Raw genomic sequence first — 17,171 nt, 5'->3', positions numbered from 1 at the left:
TTGAACTTGATAAAACACAGTGGACAAACACCAGCAGAAGGCACCGTACTCCAAATCATCACCGACTTTAGAAACTTCACACTGTACTTCAAGCAGCTTGGATTCTGTGCCTCTCCTGTTTTCCCACAGACTCTAGACCTTGAATTGAAACTTTTTCACACTGTTTTACATTGATGATACAATGTTGGCTTCAACAATGCTGTTGAATATTTCCTCTGTTTTAATAGGAAAGCAAAATGAAATTAAAGTTTACAAATACTATGACAACAATTGCATAATACATAATACAATAAATGTAATAAACAATGATATGAATATAAGGTATCATCACATTACAAAAATATTTTAATAATGCCTACTGCTTAATATGTTTCAGTGTATCTGAAATTTTGTGTATCAGTGTATGTTGAATTAATAATGCATCAGATTTATATAGTTCCCTAGGTTGCAAGGCAGTCTTAAATCCTTTTAAACTCCTTAATAAAAATCCACCAGCATATCTTCATTACTATAATTGAAAAAGGTTTTAAAAATATTAGTGCTGTCAAATAATAATTTTTTTTACATATGTGTGTGCACTGTAATAATTTGTTACACATATATAGATACATAAGCATGTATACATATATTTACATATAATATAAATTACATGAATATCAACATATACATGTAATACATTTAAATATTTTCTAAAAATATACTGTATGCTACTGCATTTATACATACATAATGAATACACACAGTACACATATTATGTAAACAAAAACTTTTAATCTGGATGCGATTAATCGTTTGACAGCACTAAAAAAGTTTTAATCTGTTCGTCATTTCACATGCCGACATATAATGCCGGGACTACGGTGTACATTTTAGGACATCCTCAAAGCTCAGTTATAAAATGAAAAGGCGTCATGTCGTGGACTTGGCAACTCTGATTTTAAAGTGCGTGCGTGAATCCCCCGATGCCTTTTTTGTCTGATGCTTTTTAAAACTTTTCGCTTGATAACTATTTGTCCGTTTAGGCTGACGCCTTTTTTTTTGCCCGATGCCTAATTCTACGATTAAAGGTCTGATCTAAGGAAAAACGATCAGACTTTTAGTCTGAGGCATGATGCATTTTAATTTTATGACTGAGGTCCGAGGACGTTCTAAAATATACACCGCACGCGACACTACCGCTAGTAGGAGATGTGGAGTCAGGAGTTTATAGCTCAGCTATATTGAGAACCCACGAGGAAGCCGGGCGCACGCTGATGATGTCATCACAGTAACGCTGACGCTGCTACAGTAGAGCTTGTGGCTCAACCAAAGTATTATCTTGTATTATCAATCCACTAAAGGTTTTTCCAAAATGAGCACAATGTTTGCAGATACGATTTTGATTGTGTTTATATCCATTTGCACGGCATTATTAGCGGAAGGTATGTACACGCATCTTGTATCTTTAAACGTTTTACATGTCAGAAAGCAGTTAGCGAATGTCCTAAGCTCATCTAAAACAGGACAACCTCGTTCGCTTTGGTAATGCTCGCCCCGCTCTGTTTCTACAGGTATAACATGGGTTCTAGTGTACCGCACAGACAAATACAAGAGACTAAAGGCCGAGGTTGAAAAACAAAGCAAAAAACGTAAGTCATATGAACGAAGCATGGTTGACTATATGCATTTTAGGCATGTGACCTATGATTAAAATTCTGTAACATGTTTCAGTGGAGAAAAAGAAAGAGACAATTACAGAATCAGCCGGGCGTCAACAGAAGAAAAAAATAGGTAAGATTTAAAAAACCATGATGTTTATTATTACTAATAACAACTATTAAAATAATTATTATAACTGACAGTTATTAAAATATGCTGTTGTTACTGTTGTCATTATTATTAACAAGTAATAAAAATGTTATTAATATTTATTGTGCCACATAAATTGAATGTAATTGTAACCACAATGTTTTATTCAACAGAGAGACAAGAGGAGAAACTCAAGAACAATAACAGAGATCTGTCTATGGTATTCTAATATTCTTTCTGTTTTGTGTTATTTGCTTTCTTTTGTGAGCTGTCTAGTCCCGCTTTGTTTTGGCATTGTATTAAAGATATTTTAATTGCAGGTCCGGATGAAATCAATGTTTGCCATTGGCTTTTGCTTCACTGCGTTGATGGGCATGTTCAACTCCATGTATGTAGACTCATTCGTTGCATTCTCACTGAATGGCTTTGTTCTCAACATTCAGTTATTTCTTGGGCTAATAGTGGTATGATTTGTTCAAGTTACCTAAAATCGCTACTTCACTTATGTTTACATTTTTTTTTTTCTCCATTTCAGCTTCGATGGTCGTGTTGTAGCCAAACTTCCATTTGTCCCATTGTCGTATATTCAAGGCCTATCACACCGCAACCTCCTGGGTGAAGATTACACCGACTGTTCCTTCATCTTCCTCTACATCCTGTGCACCATGTCAATTCGACAGGTAAGGATTATCTATTTTTGTCGGTGAATAGAGCATGATCCAAGTGCGGTTGTGCAAATACAATTTTGAGGGAAGAGTTAAGTTTATTTATGCAATGCATGGCCTAACCTTTTCCACTGAATGTTTGTGCTGTTTCAGAATATCCAGAAGATGTTGGGTCTCGCCCCCTCCCGTGCCGCCACCAAACAGGCTGGAGGATTTTTAGGACCTCCTCCACAAGCTGCTAAGTTTTCGTGAACATTTGTAGACAGTGGGATCCCTACCTAAAAAGATCAGACACTCGGCTGTACATTTGTGTGAACAGCACTCAGTGTGTGAGAGTGATAATAAGGTTGTGCAGCTACCGTTACCTGTGATGAAGTCAAGTGCATTGTGTCTTTTTTTTGGTTTATTGCTGTTTTTTAATCAGGTAAATTTCTAACTTGCATGTAGTCGCATTTCTAACAGAAAATGTTCCTTGAGCAAAGATGGTTATGAATGTAAATTCAGTCTGAAGCATTTCTTTAAACCTGTTTGTTGCTCAGAAGGTTACAATGATTCTTTGTTGTAACTATTATAATTTTATTGTTACCTACAAGCAATATTAATTAATATAACTTCATATTTAGAATTTGAGAGAGCAGTTTGATTGGTGGATTCTTAGAATGTTTATTTCTTCTTATTTTTTTGGGTTGTCTGAAAAAGTTTTATTTAAGTTCAATAAAGAATTTTGTGAGTTCAGACCTTAAACTCTTGAGCATTTCTTCTTCTAGTTATTATGATTATCATTTCACTGTTTAATGTTCAAATAAAATTTTTTACATGATTAAATTAATAGCTAAACATTTGTTTTAGAGTTCTTCGTCAAAAAAGTAAAATGGTATGCGTAATAAGGCGTAGGCAGAGTCATTGTTGTGAAATTAAGAGTAAAGTTTCTGCAGTTGTCCCCCACAGGAACAACTTTTTGTAATAGTCTCAGATGGTTTATTTATAAGTAATGATTTTTGCTTTGGTTTCATTAGGTTGCAATTTCATTGGCAAATTTAGTTGTGCAATAAGATTGGCTGATGAGCACATAACTATTATACAACAATCACTGCTACAATTAAAATAGTTTTAAATGAATAAATACAGAATTTATGATACTTCCTATAAAAAAATAGATATGGCACTTTCAAGCTTAGATGGTATAACTTGACAGAGTAGTATTTAGGAGTATGGCTGAAAGGAGTATTGAAGTATTTATGAAAGTATTAAGTGTTGCTTCCCTGCTGAGGTTAGAGGGAAGTGGAGAGCACCTTATCAGTAATTGATTAATTTGACATTATATATGCATGTGTTTTCATCCCTATTAAGGAAATTGGATTCTACATTATCATGCTGCGTTATGTTTCAATTGTGCTGCAGATGCACATACCATCACAGTACACTCTATGAATTAGTGTCTTTATACCATAGGAGAAAGTTGCACATGTATGTGTTTATTGTTAAGGCACTTTTTAGGTAAATTACCCTCATCATCCTGGAATGATTTGCAAAATGTACTTAAATTATAGTCTTTGCCAACCTTGGCTACTTTTCAATTTCTTTTGCAATCTGTTTTCAAAGAGACTTGTGCGTGCTTTGCTTGATCTTACTTTTTATTAATTGCTTTGTTGTGTAATCACTTTTTATGTGTAACTCAATGTGCTGTGGTCTTGACAAAGTCTCCCTGGAAGAAGACACTGTAGTCTCAATGGGATCTCCTGGATTAACAAAGGTTAAATAAAATAAATAGTGAGGGGTAGAAAAACCGAGATCCTAAAAGCTGACATTGTTGCAATACGCTCTTATTGTTTATATTGTCTGAGGTATACCAAGTGTTTCTTGCAGAGTTTACGGTTATGTAACAGGCGCAAGTGAAGGTTCATCAAACGCAAGATGCGTTTGTGATGTTTTGCGCAATTCTTGCCTTCTGGAACTTTGGCCAAAATCTGTGGAAGCCATTAAAATGTTGTCTAAAGGCGGTGCTTAATATGTATAAATCATCCCACCCACCCATTATGTAATCAAACCACGGGGTCAGCTTGAGCAACCATACGCTTTAAAGTAGAAAAATTGTGAAGACTTCCTCCTTCCACTCCACGACCATAGAAGGCGACCTACCTACCTACCTACTTCTGTGCAGCACCAGCTTGTGTTGAAAAGGTAAGGGCATGCGTTTATTTCTGTAAACATTCTAGTATAGATGTACAATCAATGCATAAACCTGATCACCCAGTGCTGCGTTCTTATCAGTGAAGGTTCACGCAGAGAAGCATGCTTCTGTTTAGTGACATGTAACGAGGCGTTTCCCCGTTGTGGCAGTAATGTGGATTAGCCAAAGTGCAGTGCATGCATGCGATTTTGAAGGATTGCACGTTAATGGTTATTGACACTACTGACCCAAACCACTTGCATACACGCGTGGTTGGAAAAAAAAATATATCGCTAACAAGTATTGACATTCACCGAGCATTTACATTGTTCCACTCCAGACCACAATGGCTCAGCAACCGCTTCTGTCGCTGCCCGAGTTTCAGAGCGTTTCCACGGGGACTTTGGTGGTGAAGGAGCCGCTGAATTTTTGGGGAGGAGCGAGAGTGAAGCCGAAGGACACAAAGAACTCCGAACCAGTATACGAACCTGCAACTGGTATGATCGTTGTTAAACTGCAATAAATTACTTAGGTTCCTTGCAGTTTTTTTCCCTCCTTGTTGTAATTCGACTATCGAATGGAATATTATCAGTCAGACAGCTAAACGAGTAATAATAATAATGCTCAGTTTATATTACTCATAAACATGGCAAAATACGATTAAGCTTACCAAGGCTTATAAAAATGAACATAACATGCCACACGTTTGCAAAAAAACGAGGCCCATATCAGCATTATAGAAAAGAGCATACAGACAAACAAACGGTGGGAAGCAGGAACAGCTGGTAAACAGAAGTCCTGAATCCAGGCCAATAGGCGTCAGTACAGAAACCAAGGAGAGGCTGCTCACTGCAGTATGAAGCCAATGGGTGGAGCCAGACACCCCAACTACACCCTAAGGCTCACCCTATCACCCATGTGGCGCTCACTAGAGAGTCAAATGACTTCTATCTCCACCTCTCTGTATGGCTAATATGGAGAAGGAATAGAGTTGTTGGGTTAGATCTAGCTCCACCCATTATTAATACTCGAAGTGAGCACATTGATCTGCCAGTCGGCCATTTAATCACCATTTATGTTGTTGTTGTTTTTTTGTATTGTTGCATCTTTTTTATTAAATTTCATTGTTGCAGATAAAATGTATATTAAATGAAGAAAATACACTTCATTAGGCTTTATTATTAATCAATCACACATATGTCCATATGTGTGTGTGTGTGTGTGTGTGTGTGTGTGTGTGTGTGTGTGTGTGTGTGTTTTCAAAGCATAGTTGGTTATGGAAAATATTACCTATTAAACTGTGCATATTTGCACATTTAAAAATCCACTAGACCATTAATGTAACTTTGGAATTTGGCTCATGTCACAAGTGCCTTAGTTTTACAGGCTGTGCATTGAGTTATTGATTTACAATAATTGCCCTGCAGTCCACCTCACACCTCAATAGACAATTATAGGATCAGTACTTTGAAACCAGTATGTTAGGTCTAAATCAATGTATGAATGTAGGAATTTAAAAAAGGTGCTTAAAAATGGCTGTTTCTTCCAGTAACATGTTCAATGCATGTTCCCTGTGTTCTGTTCTCAGGCCGTGTGCTGTGTGATATGATTCCCTGTGGAGAGGAGGAGGTAGATGCGGCCATAAAAAGTGCTCATTCTGCATACCTAAAATGGAGCAAATTATCAGGAATGGAGAGGGCCCGGATCATGCTGGAGGCTGCCAGAATTATTAGGGTAAATGCGTGTAATGTAAAGCATTGCTTCTAAAGATGATTCACTGAACACAGTAGTCAATAGAGTGCATTTATTACATGGGGAGGAATTGTACCTAATCTTAATGGGGAAACAGACCTACTGTACACTCCAAGCATTACCTATAGTTCTGCAAGGAAATGTCATGATGTTGATTAGCTGTATGATTTTACTAATTGGCAAACTTCTATTGTTGCATGCAGGAGCGCAGAGATGCAATTGCAAGAGCAGAAGTGGCAAACAACGGCAAATCTATCACAGAGGCTGAGGTGGACATTGATGTTGCTTGGCAGTGTATTGAGTACTATGCTGGCATTGCCCCCACTTTGTCAGGTAAGCTTGAATAGTTGTTAAACAACTTCACAGGGTGGCTGGTCTCAATTGCAAACAAATGTAAATATTCAACATTATTACTATTATCATTATTTAAGAATGGTCTTCATATATTCAGGCCAGCATATACAGCTTCCAGGAGGATCTTTTGCCTATACCAGAAGAGAGCCACTGGGAGTATGTGTTGGCATTGGAGCTTGGAACTACCCATTCCAGATTGCTGCCTGGAAGTCCGCCCCTGCTATGGCCTGTGGTATAAAAAGATTGCTTTATATATCTGTAATTTGTGGCTGGCTGTTGTTGATCCAAACCTTTCTTGCCCCCTCTTATGTCTGTGTCTGCCTCTTATGGAAACATCTTTTCCTCTTAGGCAATGCTATGGTGTTTAAACCATCTCCCATGACCCCAGTGACAGCAATCATGTTGGCAGAGATCTACAAAGAGGCAGGTGTCCCAGATGGACTCTTTAACGTGGTACAAGGAGGAGCTGAGACTGGAGGACTGCTGTGTCACCATCCCATGGTGGCCAAAGTGTCCTTCACCGGCAGCGTTCCCACGGGAAAGAAGGTACAGCATGAAGACAAAATAAACAAGAAAATTGGTAGCATTAGTAAATTTAATGTTGCCTGTGAAATCTAAAAATCTTGAAACATCCTCATGCAGCAGTAATTGAGTAGTTTGGTTCTATATACTGTTTTTCCACTTACTATATAGTAAAGATGTATTTCAAATATATTTTTGAGGTGGTGTGATTGTACCCTTTCAATAAAGGTTATGGAGATGGCTGCTAAAGGTGTGAAGCAGGTGACTCTGGAGCTTGGAGGAAAGTCCCCACTGATCATCTTTAAGGACTGTGAACTGGAGAATGCGATAAAAGGAGCTCTCATGGCCAACTTCCTCACCCAGGGAGAGGTGCGTTATAAAATATTTAACCTCTGTATGGGTGCGTGAGTGTGTGTTTTACTTTTGATTTTTAAATATGCGGCGGTTTGGCAACAAGCAGTTGTTTGCTTTTAGTATAGTTGAGGAGTTTTCTGTCTTCCCCTCACTTTTCTTTTCTTCTAAATAGCTTAGTTTAAAAAAAAAAAAAACGTGCATATTTCATTTTCACATTAGCGGCAATTCAACATCAATTGCCTGAATTCAAAAAGAATAAAAACACCATGCTATATGCCTAATATAAAATAAACTTAGTTTAAATGGGTATACAAAACTAAAAAGCAGTAAAGAATGAGGAACAAATAATTTTAAAACTTATTTGCAAAGCCATTAAGAAAATAAGGAGGCACTAACGGAATACAATAATAAAATAAAAATAATGGAAAAAATTGTTTAAATGAACACAAATCTGCAAAAACTGTGGAACCAAATAAATGAGAAACAAATGTGTTTTTTACTTCAATTTTATTATTTAGCTTGATACTTGAACTATTTTTTTTCCCCCAGGTCTGCTGCAATGGAACACGGGTGTTTGTGCAGCGGGAAATCATGCCACAGTTCTTGGAGGAAGTGGTGAAGAGGACCAAGGCCATTGCTGTTGGGGATCCGTTGTGCAAAGATACACGCATGGGTGCCCTCATAAGCAAACCTCACATGGAAAAAGTGCTTGGCTTCATCAAACAAGCTAAAGAACAGGTACTGCAGTCCAGCAATTTAAAGGAAACGACAATACGAAAATAACCTATGTTAATGTCAACTGGATCTTCAGCTGAAATCTGACTCAAATATAGCTCATGTTATGTAAGACATCGTCTGACTTTTAGTATATTGCTCATGTAGTTGAAAATACTTGGTCATTGTTGTTTTAGGGTGGAAAGGTTTTATGTGGAGGAGAACGATTTGTTCCTAGTGATCCAAAACTAAAAGATGGGTACTTCGTCTCCCCATGTGTACTGGGTGAGAGAGTCATTTCATTACCTTTTTAATATTAATTTGTACTTTATCTCAAAACCAGTTTGATTCTGAGCCACCTTTTTCTTTATCTGTACTTTTACTTTACTGCAATATAAACACAGATAACTGCAGGGATGATATGACCTGTGTGAAGGAGGAGATATTTGGCCCTGTGATGTCGGTTCTGCCTTTTGACACAGAGGAGGAAGTTCTTCAAAGAGCCAACAACACAACCTTTGGCTTGGCATCTGGAGTCTTCACCAGGTGACTCCACCATACAGCAAATAAAATATCACACTTTCTGGTGACGCTTGTTGATTTATACTAAGTTCATAATGAACTAGGAAATGTTTTTGCATTTTTCATTTAGGGTTTAATTCAAGTCGTTTTCTTATGACCAAACTGGTTATTTAAAAAGAAATAATAACATAAAGATTAGTTTCTGAGAATCATTACACCAATTACACTAAAACTTTTGTTTTATTTTTTATTCAGGGATATAGCTCGTGCCCACAGAGTTGCTGAAAACCTTCAAGCAGGAACATGCTACATCAACAACTACAATGTTGGCCCGGTGGAAGTTCCTTTTGGAGGCTACAAAATGTCAGGTACGTCAAACTTAGGGTTTTATTGAAAAAACAACCAACTAAACCTAAATGTGTTTTTTGTACATAAGTATATTTCATAACATCTTGAGAGATCTAACATGTTCTGATTTTCTTTTAGGGTTTGGAAGGGAGAACGGACAAGTGACCATCGAGTACTACTCTCAGCTTAAGACCGTCGTGGTGGAAATGGGAGATGTGGAAAGCCTCTTTTAGGTTATTGTGGTGTTAACTACCAGCATTCCTGATAGCAATGTGATTTCCAAAATGCACAGATCTAGCTATAGTTATGAAGTTTGCTGTGTAATGTTTAAAAATACATTTAATAACTAAACTTCACTTGAAATAGCCAAGCTAAATGGTTGTCTTAGACTTCCAGATTTTGTTGGTATATTACCAACATGTAAGAACACTATAAAAGGCTTCAGTTCTGTTAAATGTTTGAGAAACAGAATTGTTTCATTAAAACAAGCTCATTAAAAACAAGTGCCTTCTAATATATTTCTACTACAGTTTTATGGTCTCCTGGTGTTAAGAATTGTTTTTCATCACTTTGTCCCTATCTCTCAGTGCCATGAAGAATTCGTGTTAGACTGGTGGTTGACAAGTTTGTAATATTCAAATAAAATGAGCAAGAGCAAAACACTGACTCTTTTCACTTTCATGTAACTTACGTCTGTGGTGTTAAGGATTTTGTATGCGTGTCCTTACAGACTGTGGTAGAGAGTATATGAATGAAAATCATTTATTTAAATTCTATTTATTCCTCAGCTAAGTTAAGATGCAATGAAAACAATGCCATTGGAATCAGTTGACATTCTATTAAACCGCTGCAACATGTATGTGCATTTTGAATGCAGACATCAATCGTTATATTCAATGTTGACACTTTTTTTTTTTTAAATTGGTTTCAGAAATTATCTGTACAATGTCCATGTTTAACACAGGGTTTTTTTAAAAGAGAAATCGTCTCCCTCTAAGATTATGAACAAGTCACTGACAAACAAAACTATGGGGTAATAAAGAAAATGAGATTGTACACCGTATAGTAAATTGCATTCATCTTGGAAGAATTATTTGTACACGATAGTGAAAAGAATAACATGTCTGTATATGTGATAGACATCGGCGATGACCATCTATTGAACCGGAATCAACGAGACTTGCGGACGGATGTGTGTTTTCAGAAAACGTCCGAGGGGAAACAAATGACTAAATCACACAGTTCTCAGCACCACCCGGAACAGTAGTGGCGCAGTCGTGCTAGGACGTGTGACTTGTCAGATAGGGCAAAATCCGAAATATTATCTATGAATGTTGTCAGCCAGGTCTGTTTTTGAGACTAGAGGGACAGGTTTCAGAGGTATTTGTTCTACGTGGCGACATTGCTTTTTAGCGAGCGCGTTTGTGCTTCATTTCAGGTTACAATGTTTTTCCTCATTAAATCGTTAATATATTGTTATATTTTCATGTCACTGGGGCATTTGTGATTTACATGTTTTTTATGTGCTGTTGTTTCTACATTCAGGTCCATATCAAATGCACTACTGCAGAATAACACACTGAAAGAAAGTAGTTCAAATGGCAGACAAAGGCAACAGTGGTAAATGTACAACATAACTTGTGTTGAAAATTGCAAATGAAGAATTATCTTATTAAATATAGATGATGTTGCATACAATTTAAAGGCACATTTGCTAAAGCCATGTTTAATTTTTGTTTAATTTAGTTTTTTTGAGCTATTGGAGTTAAAGGTTTTTTATAAAGATGATAAAGTAAACAGGTGAATGACATATGAACAACCCTCAGAATGTAGATGAAAATGAAACTAAAAAGCTGGGTAAATGTAAGTGCTATTGAAGTTGATTATATTGCTGCGCTCCCTGCTCTTATCCTCGGCTGCATGGATGAGTGCAGAGTTTTTGCCCAGAACATAATCGTAAAGCTAATACAAACTGTATGCTAATTGGCAATTCTTTATAGTGTTGGTTACACTTGCTGTTGTACACAACATTATATGCTTTTCCTTGTTTGACACACAGAGGATACGGGACAGCTTTCCTGTCAACCTTCTGACACTATGCAGCAAGGAACTGACCGTAGGTCTAACCCAGGACCTAATACAAAAGAAAAAAATGAGAGTATCAGTGAACCTGAGGAGCAACATAAAGGTATGCTTGCACATCATAGAGAGTTTAGAGAGCTTACAGTGGCTACATTTAGTTATTCTTTGTTATGTAACAAATTAAGGAGATAAGTGTGTTAATGTTAATAACATTTACAAATAGGACTGTGCGTTTAATCAGATTTCATTTTAAATCATAAATCTGGATTCCAGCAATTGTGAAAGATAAGTGGAAGAAGCAGTTATTCTGCTTTGCAGTGTTGGGGGTAAACAGTTAAAACACAAGAACGAAATATATTAAATGAACACCAGGAGTCAGAATTACGATCAATTAAATTTTTTTTGCTGAAGAATATAGTTTGCAGTTACATCATCGGAAGTCTGCGTAAAGTTCGTAGGCCGCTTTGCTTACATCTTATATAGATGTATAGATAAAGTTACAAAATGGATGTAAAACTTGAAGCATATCTTCCAGTAATTATTTTGGTCAGACGATTAGGTTTCTCCAGAGAAGCATATTGCATCCTGGACATCAGGATGACAGCAAATGACTGCTTCCTCCTAGAGCTCTCTCTGCATCTAGCTGCAAAAACAGACACTCACACACATATGTAGAGAAATGCTAACTCAGCCCTAAACCTTATTGGTTATGGTTCATAACAAAAAGACAATGAAAGCAACTTCTCAGAGTAAAAGGCAGACTAAAACCCGTATTTTTCAACAAGCATAATTAATAATTATTCAAGAAATATTATAATGTTATTGTGTAGGCCATTGTAGATCTGGCATCCAATTACAGCTGTATCTCAATAAATGAATAAAGTATACTGAAGTTAAAGTCCTTTGCACAATCGGACATAGTTGAGCTAATTTAACTAGAAATTAAGTGCTGGTCCTCCGGCCAGAGGAGAACTGACCCCCAACTGAGCCTGGTTTCTCCCAAGTTTTTTTTTTTTTCATTCTGTCACGGATGGGGTTTTGTTTCTTTGCCGCTGTTGCCCCTGGCTTGCTTAGTTGGGGACACTTAATTTCCAGTGATTATCATTGATTCGTTTACGTCACTCTATACTCCTATTGGATACTGTTCAGTGCTTTAACATTATTAAAAGTGCTATATAAATACATTTTTTAAAACAAGACACGTGAACCAGGTCAAAAATCAAAAACTTTTCTTCTGCTTCTTTTTCCAGGCCCGTCTGGGGATACTTCACCAGATATTAGAGCTAAAAAAAGAGATGGTAGGTCTGATTTGCAATACATTTACATTACATTTACATTTAGTCATTTTGCAGACGCTTTTATCCAAAGCGACTTACAATTGAGAGTACAACAGCGATTCATTTTTTTGAGAGACAAAAAGACAGAGTAAGTGCTTGTAACACCCAGTCACAGGCAGTGTTCAAATTAGTACATGCCAGAAGGGAAGGAATAAACAAGGGGGAGGAGAAGTGAGAGTAATTTTTATTTTTTTTTATTTTTTATGATGAGGTCAGGTAATGCTGAAAGATGTGAGTTTTCAGCTTTTTCTTAAAGATTGACAGAGACCCAGCATTCCGGATATGTATGGGAAGATCGTTCCACCAGCCAGGAACAGAGAACGAGAAAGTTCTGGAGAGTGATTTCGAGCCTCTTTGAGATGGTACCACGAGGCGTCGCTCGCTAGCAGATCTCAGACTTCTAGAGGGTGTGTAGATTTGTAATAGTGAGTGGAAGTAGACCGGTGCCGAGTCTGTGGTTGTTCTATATGCAAGCATCAGTGCCTTGAACTTGATGCGAGCTGCAATCGGTAGCCAATGTAAGGAGATAAAGAGAGGTGTAACATGGGTTCTCTTGGGCTCATTGAATACCAGCCGTGCCGCTGCATTCTGAATCATTTGTAGAGGTTTTATTGTGTTTGATGGAAGTCCAGCCAGAAGAGCATTGCGATAGTCCAGTCTAGAAATGACAAGGGCCTGGACAAGTAGCTGTGCAGCTTGCTCTGTTAGAAAGGGCCTGATCTTTCTGATGTTGTGTAGTGCAAACCTGCAGGATCGAGCAGTCTTTGCAATGTGATCTTTAAAGGTTAGTTGGTCATCGAGGATTAATTTTTATTTATTTTTTTACTCAAATACAATGAATACTTTTCAAAATAGTTGCTGAACAGGAAGATATGATAATGTTGGGCATTAGAGGTAAAACCAAAAATAATCATTATTATGATTTTTGCTGTAGCCGAGCAGCCCTAATTACAAATTCAATGATCCCAATAGATCTCAGACCGAGAGCGACCCTCACTCTGACACACAAACTAGGGGTGTTTTCACACTTGAGTCCTTTTTAAAAGAACAGAACCCAGAACCCTTTAAGCGGACCAAGTGAAAAAAGACCCAATTTTCTTTGTGTTCACACTGTGGCTGTTCATGAAAGAGGACTCAAAACCTTTTTTGGTCCACTTAAGCAGGAATGGTGTCTTAGACCTCTTTGTGTTCAGAATGTTGCATTTCGGACCATACACCTTTGCAATATTTATTTTAAATTGTTTTCTTTGTTTATGTAATTATGTTTATCTTATAACACATGGTTTCTGCAGGATTTTTACGTTTATGAGGACATATCAAAATGAATGCCATATAAGTGGGGTGGGGCAATGTCTATAGTAATATATTAAACTGTAAAAAGCATGATTTACACTTCAGATACAGGTTTACACACACGCAATAAAATCAAATCAAATTTCAAACCTTTTTTTGAAGAGGAAAGGCTGCTAAAATGCAAATTTATTCTCTTAGCATCAGATGGGGCTTTTGGAAGGCATAAAGATTTTAAAATAAGCAGCGCTCACGTGATATTTACGACATTTTTCATTTTAATCAACACATTAAACTATATGGCAGTTGTCTTTTCCTCCTCACTCTACTTTTTATGGCCTTAAACATGCTGATGTTGATACAGAAGAAAAATAATTGGCCAAATAAAATAAAAGACTGAAAGCTTTAAAGTTTTCAAGTACCGTTAAGGCATTTTTTAAGTAATGTACCAAATCAAATGAAAAAATAAATAAATAATTAAAATGCATGAATGATTCTACTGATTCTCATATTAGGCTGCTGTAGGCTTAGATATATACATTTGACTGAGACAAAACCAACAGTGTTTATGTGAAACATGGGTGTTTTTGACAGTTTAAACCCAATAAACACTTAAGAGAGTGTAGTTTACTTGAGTTGGTGTTCAAGCTCTAGGTTTCGAAAAGTCAGGAGAATTCCCTGGCACAGTTTGGAAGCCGTTGAAATTAAAATCAAACGTTTGCACTTTTTGAGCAATTAATTTGAGAAGCAGCAGTCATGATGAACATCTGATTTGTAGGGAGACATCCAATGTTACTGCTGCTCTCCCTGCTCTCATCCATGCTAGGCTGAGTTCTTGCCCAGAACAGAACCATACCGCCAATGCAAGCTGTATGCTGTTTTTCATCTGTGACGATAGTGGTCCTGATAGAATGACAGTAAAACTGAGGTAATAATTATTTGCCAGATAATGCCCCTAGAGAAGAGGATGGAAGTTATAATATAAGGTATACTATACGTTTTTGACTCAAACAGAATTTCAAAATTATGCTGAACAGGAGAATAGTTGGGAATTAGAGGTTAACTATTATTTTTGTTTGTTGTAATATTTTACACCCTCACTGACACACAGTCTAAGAGACAAGTTGACCGAGAGAATGACTGTAAGGCTGAGGGCATAAAAGGAGTAGCTTGTCTGAGATTAAAGCATATTATTGCATTTGCTTGCTTTATATAAGTGTGGTTACGCATGAGCAATATCAAGGTTAAAACCAGGTCAGGAGAGGTCAGGGAGGAATCAGATTTAAATGGAAGTTGTCGCTATGCTTTTTGATTCATACAGAGTTAATGCTTGTCAAAATGTCTCTGAACAGGAAAATATAAAAATGGGCAAGTATTAACTTTTTATTTCATTGTGAATTTTTAATGATCAGCATTGCCTTGTAGACAACAGAACAGTGGCTACTTAAGTGACCGAAACATCTTTAGTATAAAATATATAAAGTATAAAATGCTAAAATTTGTTCTCATATTTGTTTAAAATCAACACAGAATCCATTCTTAATATCCAAAAGCCTAAAAAAGTAGAAGAAAAGCAAGAAGAAAAGCAAGAAGAAAAGCAAGAAGAAAAGCAAGAAGAAAAGCAAGAAGAAAAGCAAGAAGAAAAGCAAGAAGACAAGCAAGAAGACAAGCAAGAAGAAAAGAAAAAAGAAAAGAAAGAAGAAGAAAAGAAAAAAGAAAAGAAAGAAGAAGAAAAGAAAAAAGAAAAGAAAGAAGAAGAAGAATCTGAAGAAGAAGAATATGAAGAAGAAGAAGAAAAAGGAAAAGAAGATATGAAAAGGGATATAAATGAAGACCAGGCTCAAGATAGGAACATCCAATCACAGATCACTGCGCCAGGAAATAATAGTAAGTTGTTTTTCTCTTTTTCACAAACTTATAAACAAATAATTTGTCCACCTCTGCAAATAAGCAGACGATATTTCACTTCACTAATTTTTCTTCTCACAGAAACATTTTGGATTTGTGCAGCCGGTGCCATTGTGTTAGCTGTGGTTTGTGCATTAATGTGTAGTCCTGACTCAACTCCACCTGTACAAAACGAGGTAAATGTGGTGGACATATTCAATCAGGAAATGAAAAATCTTAAGAATAGCTTTCCAAATCAGCATGCAGAGCTCTGGAGGAGGAGTCTTATTCATCTTCGGCGCCACCTAAAAACTAAAAACCCCACCGAACCCGTCAGCCTGATTCTGACGTCTGATCACAGAGCTGAAAAGACACTTGGTTGCCTGGCCCAATGTTTGGCCCAAGCCTTTTCTACTGCTCTTAACTCTTCGTTTCTGCATATTAATGGAAAAGATAAAGCATCACAAGACAGTGATCAGGTCAAGCTGGACATTGATAGAGAACTGAAAAAAGCCTTTGAGGAAAAAAAGTCTGCTGCGGTGGTCCACCGTTTTGAGGAGCTCCCTCCTGGATCCACTCTCATCTTCTACCGTTACTGTGACCACGAGAATGCGGCTTATAAAAACGTCTTCCTGGCCTTTACTGTAATGCTTGATGCAGAAGTGGAAGTGCCATCCGATGTCAATCTAGGAAGAGTTGAGGAGATGGTTCAAGAGCACATAAAACACAAGTTTGTCTCCTCTGACAAGTCAGCAACGTTTAATCAAATGGACGTTGACAAACTAAGTGGACTCTGGAGCAGAATATCACATCTCATCTTGCCAGTGGCTGCAGAAGAGAAGATTGAGCAGCAGGGCTGCGGGGAATATAATAAAGCATTTTAAAGACACTTTTTGCATTTTGCAAAAAAAATACTACTTCAAATATTTGACTTAAGCAAAAAATATATGTATATGGGAATTTGTCGCTGTTTGGATGATAGGCCTCAATTTTCTTTGACACTAAACTACCACTTTGGAGATAATGAATTTTATAAAAACATAAAATGAAGGAAGTTTACCATTTTTATAGTTCTTCTTTCTTTTCATGTAGATCTGTTTGCATCTAAATTATGTTTTAATTTAAAAAAGTAATTTTTTTTTTTTGATCTGTACATTTGGATTTGGAGGTGAAAGTGTTATATTTGTTATATGATCGATTTTCTTTTCTACTTCAAAGCTTTATTAGAGAAAATAAACGTGCCTTAATAAATTTATCAGCTCTTCTTCCTATATGACGTGTGTCTATTTAAACGTTAATGGCGGGGATTTACACGAATTAATTCTGGCAAATTACTCAAGTACTAACACAGAACTGAAACTAAGTATGAACGTCAACTATTTCCGG

At 36.8% G+C, this 17,171-nt stretch overlaps 3 protein-coding genes across 4 annotated transcripts; all 3 read left to right on the top strand.

Annotated features, from left to right (window-relative positions):
• The first annotated feature begins 1,240 nt into the window (after window positions 1-1,240).
• Window positions 1,241-3,188, top strand: tmco1 (transmembrane and coiled-coil domains 1). The gene is made up of 7 exons (XM_043246944.1): window positions 1,241-1,421; window positions 1,551-1,628; window positions 1,711-1,770; window positions 1,962-2,008; window positions 2,109-2,176; window positions 2,324-2,468; window positions 2,607-3,188. Exons 1-7 carry the CDS (start codon window positions 1,352-1,354, stop codon window positions 2,703-2,705), a joined length of 567 nt encoding a protein of 188 aa, XP_043102879.1. The 5' UTR covers window positions 1,241-1,351; the 3' UTR covers window positions 2,706-3,188.
• A 1,286-nt stretch (window positions 3,189-4,474) lies between these two features.
• LOC122350862 (4-trimethylaminobutyraldehyde dehydrogenase A) lies at window positions 4,475-9,849 on the top strand. The gene is made up of 12 exons (XM_043247622.1): window positions 4,475-4,634; window positions 4,964-5,120; window positions 6,212-6,357; window positions 6,579-6,708; window positions 6,827-6,961; window positions 7,079-7,275; window positions 7,480-7,620; window positions 8,155-8,343; window positions 8,517-8,604; window positions 8,724-8,865; window positions 9,097-9,209; window positions 9,328-9,849. The coding sequence occupies exons 2-12, from the start codon at window positions 4,970-4,972 to the stop codon at window positions 9,420-9,422; spliced, it is 1,527 nt and encodes a 508-aa protein (XP_043103557.1). The 5' UTR covers window positions 4,475-4,634; window positions 4,964-4,969; the 3' UTR covers window positions 9,423-9,849.
• Window positions 9,850-10,436: 587 nt separating this feature from the next.
• On the top strand, window positions 10,437-17,055 carry zgc:112962 (uncharacterized protein LOC548348 homolog). Of its 2 annotated transcripts, none has more exons than XM_043246950.1 (6): window positions 10,437-10,569; window positions 10,735-10,809; window positions 11,249-11,377; window positions 12,522-12,569; window positions 15,429-15,785; window positions 15,888-17,055. In XM_043246950.1, the coding sequence occupies exons 2-6, from the start codon at window positions 10,788-10,790 to the stop codon at window positions 16,667-16,669; spliced, it is 1,338 nt and encodes a 445-aa protein (XP_043102885.1). In that variant the 5' UTR covers window positions 10,437-10,569; window positions 10,735-10,787; the 3' UTR covers window positions 16,670-17,055. The 2 variants fall into 2 exon arrangements, with proteins under 2 accessions (XP_043102885.1, XP_043102884.1); XM_043246949.1 differs by having other exon boundaries at window positions 10,437-10,627.
• The last annotated feature ends 116 nt before the right edge of the window (window positions 17,056-17,171 follow it).

The sequence above is a fragment of the Puntigrus tetrazona genome, chromosome 8, assembly GCF_018831695.1.
Source record: "Puntigrus tetrazona isolate hp1 chromosome 8, ASM1883169v1, whole genome shotgun sequence".
NCBI classification, from domain to species: domain Eukaryota; kingdom Metazoa; phylum Chordata; class Actinopteri; order Cypriniformes; family Cyprinidae; genus Puntigrus; species Puntigrus tetrazona.
Note: the sequence above shows the minus strand (reverse complement) of the source record. Positions and strands in the feature narration are given on the sequence as shown.